This window comes from Accipiter gentilis, chromosome 23, assembly GCF_929443795.1.
Source record: "Accipiter gentilis chromosome 23, bAccGen1.1, whole genome shotgun sequence".
NCBI lineage: Eukaryota > Metazoa > Chordata > Aves > Accipitriformes > Accipitridae > Astur > Astur gentilis.
The window spans coordinates 7,268,706-7,277,599 of record NC_064902.1 but is presented as its reverse complement, the minus strand read 5'-3'; the positions used below and the strand labels follow the sequence as shown (position 1 = coordinate 7,277,599).

The window sequence follows — 8,894 nt, the reverse complement described above, 5'->3', positions numbered from 1 at the left end:
CACAATGGAAATAGTAATTTTTAGTTAGTTTCCTTTGTACTGACAGAAACTGCTCTGGCATCCGATTTGTTTTCTTTCCAGTGTGGCATAATTTTAACTAGATAAAAAGAGGACAGACTTACTGTTCCATGTTTACTCAGCCCACACTGTTTGGAAAGTCATCCGTGCATTCAGGCTTCACTGCCTACAAGTGCTGTAATACCCATTGTTGCTACTCTTAACAATTAATTGAGCTGAGGGCTTTTGGGGGAAAAGTCTGATGCGTTTATGTGGTAACAGGCACAAGCTTAGAGGAATGCGCAACAGTAGTCCTAGCAAACCTGAATTCTGTTTGCAGGACTCCTGTATTGCCAAAGAAGGAAAACAGAGCTAACTGCTATATCCTAGACAGCTTTTAAAGTTTTGTTTTACTCCCTTAACACAGTGACACTAGCTCTCAAGTGCGTGGGAGCATGTCAGCGGCTGCATTAGGGTGACTGATGAAGTCTTATAAGTGAGGATCACTTATTAGTGAAATTTGTTTCATTTCTGATAGTATGTGTATATGTTGAGGGTTCCACAAAGAAGCCAATTTTTAAGTTCAGCCTAAAAAAAAACCCAAGGGAGTTCATACATTTACATACATTCCTGTGGTAATTCCTAACAGCCATTTTCCACAGAACTAAGTTTTCATCAACTAAAGAGACAATGGCTGTTGTGAAGATGTTACGGTGAAGGTACATAACTTGCAAATGGAGGGTAAACACTGTACTTTGTGTTGTGTCTTCCAAGCACTTGATCTGGAGGACTAGTGCTACTTGTGTTTTCAGGAGATAAAAAACTGACAGAGAATTAAAGACGTGACCGTGCCGTGCCACTGCATATTTTGACTGGATGGCAAATGAATTACTTGGGGAAAACCTCTATTTCAGAAGTAATAAGAATTAGATTTTTACTTTGGTTCCAAGGCAGAGCCCAAGTTCAAACACTCACGCACAAGCTTCTCTTTGCAGTCACAGAGCATTCCACTGAACTAAATCCTGACTGTAGCAATACAATAAAGAATAAAGCATTAATAAAAAGCCAGATTTTGAAAATTATCACGCTTTAGATCCATCTGCCTTTACTTCTTGAGCCTTTTGGAACTCTCTCCTGCTGGTTCTTTGTTTCCATAGAGCAAATAAGTTTTTCAAGATCCTTGCTTGTTTTTAAGAAAAAGCCTCGTGCCCTGGTTACTTCTCAGTCCTCAGGAGCCTGGTATGAAAACGTCCTGTGGCTTCCCTTGGCATTCCTGTAATAATAACAGGGTGTTTCACAGACATCGGTGAGTTGAGGCCCAATTTTTCACATCAGAGCTCTTATTTTGCAGCACTGTTTCCCATTTGCAGCTGAGAGTGCCAAGCATATCTGGAAGATATCTTGGGTGGCTCCAGCTAGGTAAACAGAAAGAGACAGGCTGCAGTCAGTCACAAGAATTGTGGTGTCAGGGAATTCTGTGGCACTGGTCTTCGTGACCAGTGCAGGAATAAAATTGTCCAAGTTGGCATTGTACGATTTCAGGCAACACAGATCTGTTACGACAGAAGATACAGCTTGACATTCAGAAACCTGAACTGTATTCTTGCTTCCACAATGTGTTTGCTAGTGCTGATCCTTCTGCATTTGATTTTGCCAGAATCTTGCTAACGCTGGAAGCAAGAGTGGCTGTAAGGCCCCAGTGCCCAGCCCATTCCAGTACCGAGCCCATGCTGGGCTTTACTATCAGTTTTAATCTACACCTAATCTTCAACAACCAAGGTCTTCATTTGGTTTCTCAGTTTTATCCCTGCTGACACCCAGTTCTGTGGTCTTTGCCTTCCCCATCTTCTTTCCTGCTCACATTTCCCTATTTCCGTCCCATCCTCCAGCTTCCCCCTCTGTCTGCTGTGGTGGTGGGCAACTGGAAGTGAGAACTCTCCTTCGGCTCAGAGCTCAGGCTAGCACTGGGAACACCGCTGCTTCTGTTACGCACTGTGGGAGCAAGCCAGGAACACAGCTCTCATTTTAAGTGCTGCTGAGCCCTTGCCAGTTCTGGAGTTGAGCACGTCCATCCCTTCTTCAGGCAGTTCATCTGGTGTCAGCCCAGAATGCAGCTTAGCATCTACAAACGGTGGTCTCATGTTCACTTTGCAGCGGCCACAGTAGGAAATTCTGAGAATTAGCAAAGCATTTCTGTTGAAAGCTTTCCAAATTGCAGAAGTCAGGCCAATAAAGGTATCAAGCATGGGAAATTTCAACTTGGTATAAGCAGCAGCAGTAAATAGTCATCTGTGAACAAACAGTGATACTTGTGTACAAGCAATGCTGCTCACCACTGCAGCATTAGAGAGGGAACCATTTCACAACCGATTCAGAATGATTTTGTGGAAAGAATGGATGTTCGTTGATTCGTTTCCCTGCTGTTGTGCACCCAAAGATGCTGCCTGCTGAAAGACCTGTGGTGAGCCAAGGAAGTACCAAAAAGAAGTTCTGGTAAAGGAAGTGTGTATGTGCCCAGCCTGTACTCCTCCCTGGAACAGGGGTGCAGCAGAGTTTTGTCCCAGCTTTTCAACAGTAGAAAAAGCGGAAAAAATAGTAATCTGTTATGTATTTGTAAACTCTTCCCTGGAGCAAAACTTCTATCATCTTCAGTGGAGGCGAGATTTTGCTTTGGACTTCATACACACATACAAAACTGTACCTGCGCTCTGGTTATGGCTAGCCCCAGGTGCTTCCAAGAAAGTTGCAAAAGCCTGCAACAGGCACTGGTGGGATGACTGGTCCCAAGGAATTTCCTTAAGTTATCACTGGACATTGGTGCTTGGCACAAACCGTGAGGATTAATTATAGTCCTCCCAAAAATCATCCAATGGAAACTGAATTTGGACACTCCCTGTAGAGACAGTTGCACAGACTTCATGAAGGACTAACCATCCTTCACCATTTTTGTCCAAGGCTTTCATCAAGTTTAGCTTAACCTGGGCTGAGCCACACCCGTTACTCATGTTGCTGTGTAATCCAGGGCATTCTCCTCCATTTCTTTTCCTGTTTCTCCACTGCCCCCTTTAACAGATGATAAGCTGCATGGCCAGATTTCTGCACTGGATTTCTGATCCCTTTTGGCGCAGGAAGGACTGACCGTAGGAGACCACCATGTCTCCAAGGCCTGACAGAGACTGGGAATCTCTTTATCCAGGATCACCAGATCCTACTGCACTGCAGCAGCTGTCCTTTTGTTTCTTTGCGTGATGGTCAAATTAGACTTGCTGGAAAATGCAGTAAACAAAAGGGATATGAGGTTTATTTTATTAATAAAAAAATTTCACATATATCAGTGAATCAGATCTCATTTCTTACTTGATGCTCAGAGTACCCAGACATTTTGAAACACTGCTCCAATTTAGTGTATTTGCAGCCAAGAGGGAGCTACATACATCTGTGGATGATCTTCAGTATCTCAGTCTGAGCAAAAAAAGGATGTAGAGGATGATTAGAATTAGTCTCCTCTGTGCAACTGCACCATCAAATTTTAGAAAGGTGCAAGTTCTGTAAAGCTGGCAGCCTGCATGACTGCCATGCTGGGCAGTGTTTATCCCCTGGGTCAAAGACATGAATACGTGTTAATTAAATATAATGCTATCTGCTCTGGTTGTTTAAATACCTCTTTGTAAATTTTATGGCAGAGGCACCTTGAGACTTAAGAGGTTGCTATCGCTTAATTTTTCTTGCAGTTTGTGGTATTAAAGAAAATTTCTATCCTAGTTTCGATTTTTATTGTGTAAAAGATGCTTTTTCCATATTCCTGTTCTAATTTCCTTTATTACACAGCTACATAAAAGACAGTCCTGAACCAGGTTAGCTTCCAGTATGAAATTAAGGCTTGCTGTTTATTTTCAAAGCAATTAATGTGGAGGCATCTGGGCCTGACCGAGTCTTATCATCTCCACTCAGCTTGTTCCCAATGCATCACATATTTTTCAAGGTTTAACTGTTCGTGCTCCTTATGGCTCAATTTTCAACCATATTTTTCAGCATCACTGTTCTTATTACTTACCAGGCACCTCTTGAAATACACAGGACAATATAAAAAGGATTCTTTACCCACGCACAAGCATGCATGTACCAAGGACTTAATAAAATCTGCATCAGCAACAGCCAGAATTACTTGAAATAAAATCCTAACAAAAGTCTTGATGGGACACTCAAACCTGGTTAATCCAAAACACTTTGCAAACTATTTTTATTCAAATTAAAAAGACTCAGGTAAACAAAGTGATGGTACATACATGTTATAAACCTGGTTAGCAGCTTAACCTTCAGGAGTACAAGATCTAATGAAAAGCCAAGCATGGATTAACCAGGTCCGAAAACATACGCTGGGGAAAAAAAAAAAAGTCACCAACATCAACGTTTTGTATTTTTACACAAACAGTAAATTTTCTCACGGAAGGGAAGGACTGAGGAAGCGAACAAATAATTATTAGTCACCTCCAACTGGTTTATGAAAATACCGGTCCTAAATTAATCTGTTTTCCACTCTCACAGAAGCCAACCATTTCCCATACATACTTTTATTTTAATATGAAAGTTTTGTTCACGCCAGTACAATGAACGGCAGTGGAAAACAAATGAGGGGTTCAAATACCCACAAAGAGAGAGAAAGAGAAAGACAGACAGACATGTCTTTTTTTTTTTTTTTTAAACCAGAGTCAGAAAACAGTTTCTTTTGCTGGTTTTGAATTCTAGACTGTAGCCATTATATCCTAAATTTTACTGCAATTGACTGAAATGCCTCCAATATACAGAGACATGATTTTGAAATAAATAAAGCTTAAAATAATTGATTAGGGCCAGCCCAGTGGCTTAGAGGTAGTGCTCTGCACTGCCTTGCGGGAGGACCCAGGTTTCGTTTGCACTTCCAATCTCTTGCTCCTGGGCCGGAAAGAGCAGCGAAAGTAGAGCTTCAGCTGCTCGGGCAGGAGAGAGCCAGTGCTGCAAGTCTGCTCATCACTGACCTTCAGATAAATTAAACATCTGAGTTATACAGGCTCCAAAGGGAGTCCCATCCAGTCCTCAAAAGAAAATAAATAAAACAATAACTTAACTAAAATCCATCCCAGGTTCTTTGGTGTAATTTTGTTAATGCTGAGAAGTAGGAGAATCTGGTGGTGTATTAGTACAATCATTGATAGTTCCAAATACTCAAAACTAGGATTTGCTGCCTGATTCACTTCAACGTCCCGTCTTTGTGGCTAAAATTGCAAAGCCTACAGTAATTTAATCACATTTTAAGATGATACTGTATATATGGGGGTGGTCTAAGACTATTCAATTTCTACTTTATTAAATAAAATTGATAATTTACAAAGGCCAGCAAAGAATTTCTGTACCACAGGTGTGCTACTTGTAGAGCTCAAAATTGTAATTTCCCTATACGTTGCTTAATTCCATTTTCTTTATGTCCATTGCACATCTGACCTAAAATGTCCTTAAGTGCCTATTTGTAATTACATGGTTTTCTGTGCAATGACTGGAGGATTGCAATAGGAGAGGGAGAGGAATTAGCCAGTAAAATTAAGTAACAGTTTATACTTGCACGTCACTTCCCTCATCAGTATTAATTACATCAGCAAAACAAAACCCAAGATATCCAGTATTTGAAGAAAAATATTTAACCTTCTGCCAAATATACTGAAATGAAAGTGTTCTGTACTATTAGACTTTAAAAAACATTTCCACATGATGAACATCTCTAGCAGTAAGATAAAGTGTATCACTAAATCAGTTCTTTTGGACTGAGATGCAGTGACCACGTTCCTGCCAACAATTTTTGCAAATTAATAGAGCTTTCCCAGTTACTTAATGCAATCCAGAAGTATTAATTCTTTTTCTAAAATTAAATACATTAAAGGATTTACCTTTAAACAAATACATTTGCAGTCCAAAAGGTTGGTTAGTTACGAGGACAGATAAGTCTTTAGCAGAAGGCAGCCACAACCTTGAAATTTGGCAAGAAGAGTCTATACCTACCTTACTTAACTTAAAAAAACCAAACCAAACCAAAATAAAAAAACCCCAAACCCTCTGAAGGCTGCAATGCAAGTACTCTATTTCTCCAACATACTCACTATGCTGAACTTACACATACCGTACAGTAGTATTTGACTTTAAAGTTAATTTAAGTGTCAAATTTTGCATTGCAAAACTTTCATTAAGGTGAATCAATACACTTAAAGAAAGCATATAAAAATGTCTTACAATGCCCAATCATTAACAGAACATGTGTGAATTTAAAAACATCACGTTACTTCACTAACAAAACAACTCAACTTTTCTTCTCCTCTAACTTACCTTTCAAGACCTGAACTGGTTCGAAGTTCTGCATGCCTCTCCCACATGCAGACGGAATTGCTTAGGGAGGAAGCTTCCCCTTCCCACTGCTTGGTGTTAGGGACATCACAGAACCCCCAACACAGGTCACGGTAGATGAAACATTTCACCTTCTAAGCACATGCCAGCACATGTATTCTGTTACTGATTTAGGATCGCAATGGCCTTGGCTACACAATTAACTGGACAGGACTGGACAACATTAGTGGTCAAGACACCCTTGTCCTGTCCACACTAGCACTTCCATGATTGCTGTGGCCCACTCAACTGCCTCAGTATTGACTTGAAATGTCATTTTTCCCTAGCATCAATGCACATCTTACCTTTAGCTTCTTTTAAGAGATCCTCCCTGTTCACATCCAAGCAAGATTTCTGCTGGAAGTGGCTAGCACACACAAGCACATGTACACACATTCTTCTAAGATGTAAACTAAGACTAATTTCACATTCCACTGTATCAATCTGTAAATACTTTGTTTTCTTTTTTCTTCTTTTGTATAAAAACAATGGCATCCGATTCTCAGCAATAAAGTATAAGAAAGATGAATCCTTGACTACACTTAACCAATTATGAAATCGCCTTTCAAACAAAGGAAACATATGCAAAAATCCGTGTATTTGATAAAGTCAACTTAATATAACAAAAAGTGAAATATGCTTATTAAAAGTGTCCTTATATAAAAATGGTCTTGCAATGTACAGTAAAATGCAATACAAATTATTGTTGGTTATCTCTTCCCACCCAGTAACTAAAACAGCTATTGTTCCACAAAACTCCTTATATGCCGGTATCAAAGAAAGAAGCAATTATGCGACTAAACATTTTCTATGTTGTATGCCTGACGGATATTAAGGGTGTCTCGTAGCATCAAGTCTCGCAGACGCCATAATGCATCAGCCATTGTGGTATGAGCCCCTTTACTTTTCAACCAGTGTGAAGGGAGTCGGCTCTCTTGTTCTTTTGATAAGTGGACATCTCGTCTTCGTGCTGGAAGGTCAAGAAATGGTCCAATTATCCACTGGCTTTGATATTTGCAATTTTTCTAGAAAAAGCTGAATGTAATTCTACAGCATAACTTTTACTCCTAGCATTTAAGCCCATACAATTGATTCTTAGATTTATACAACATCAATGGAATTAGCCTACCGATAACATATATATTCCCATTCTGTTGATTTGTTTTTAATAATTACTTGCATGTGTACATTTTATTAAGTAAGCACAGATTTATTTAGCATTTTTCATAAAAGCAAAAGATATTAATGGTTATGAAGAAGTGTGTTCTGTCTGGAAACATTCCACTCTATCAAAAGCCTTACCTGCAAGGGTCTGGTCCCACTTGCTAATACTATTTGATTCAGCACTAAGCCCCTCAATATATTTCAGATATGCTTCAGAATGAAGAAGCCTCTGTGTCTTTGGTGGAGGGGAGACGAACATGGGAGTTGTGGGCTGCTGCATAACTGGCTGACTTGCTGGGCTCTGGCCGGGATACGGAGGCGGTGCCTGCTGTCCCGGTGGGCCAAGGATTCCTATCTGCAATGACAAAGTAATGGAGAGATCACATTTCAGGGAATTGCAGGGAAGCCGGTTCACATGTGTGCATCAGGTCATCCTCATACAATGGAGCTTCAAAACAGGTTATGAGCAAAGCATAAGAAAATTTCCCTGGAGGACAACCACTTCAGCCAGGGCTATCTACTGGGGTCAGTGAGATGCACAGAGAGAAGTGCAAACAAACCATATTCATATTTAACAGACAACATTGTTCATATTTCTAATCTATGTAAACATACTCTGATTACTATCACCATTTCTCCTCTCTCCTATTAATCTTAATTACTCCTTTTGCCTCCTTTTTATTTCATGCTTTCTCTAATTTGATCAGAAACTGTGTGATCTGTGAAGTGTGGGGTTTATATCTAAAACATCTAATCCAAATTGACCCTGATCCTTGGACGACTGGGATACTTCCACAGAATAAATGCTAATCACTGTCAGGCAAAAATAGCAGGCACACCAAAAAAACCCACAGTCACACAGAAGAATTCCCACCATTGTGATTAAGTAGCAGTACTGAACTCTTAGCAGAGATATCCTGTGGTCTGGAATAACTCAGTGTCATGACATAAACACTTCACTACTTTCTCACTCAACTTCTGGTTTTCTTTACACCCTCTAGCCAAAATCACACTTCTCTTTATGATGCAAAAATTTAGTCAATAAAATTGGAAGTGTGCTGAATACTTAATCTGTGTTAATCTCTGAGAAGAAACATCTGATCATCACTGTTATCCAAACTCACAAATTCTGAACTGCCAATGAACATCTGCTTCATCAGTTTGTGAAATACAGGAGCAAACAAAACAGTTTTTACCCACTCATCAATGGCTGAGAAAGTGGACAGCGTCCTCTCTGCATCACTGAAGCATGCAAAACCTAAATTACCAGCAGTTTAACTGTGTATTGAAATGACTCGTCTTTAGTAGAAGGAAAACAAAACAAA

The 8,894-nt window shown here is 39.9% G+C and overlaps 1 protein-coding gene across 13 annotated transcripts in view; it reads right to left on the bottom strand.

Moving 5' to 3' along the window:
- Positions 1–4,737: 4,737 nt before the first annotated feature.
- PBRM1 (polybromo 1) overlaps positions 4,738–8,894 on the bottom strand; it is an 80,133-nt gene continuing 75,976 nt past the window's right edge. For all 13 annotated transcript variants that reach the window (XM_049826380.1, XM_049826376.1, XM_049826374.1 and 10 more), the window contains 2 exons: positions 7,708–7,924; positions 4,738–7,375 (listed from right to left, as the gene is read on the bottom strand). In XM_049826380.1, the coding sequence (XP_049682337.1) occupies positions 7,203–7,375; positions 7,708–7,924 (390 nt within the window). In that variant the 3' untranslated portion in view covers positions 4,738–7,202. The remainder of the gene's footprint in view (positions 7,376–7,707; positions 7,925–8,894) is intronic.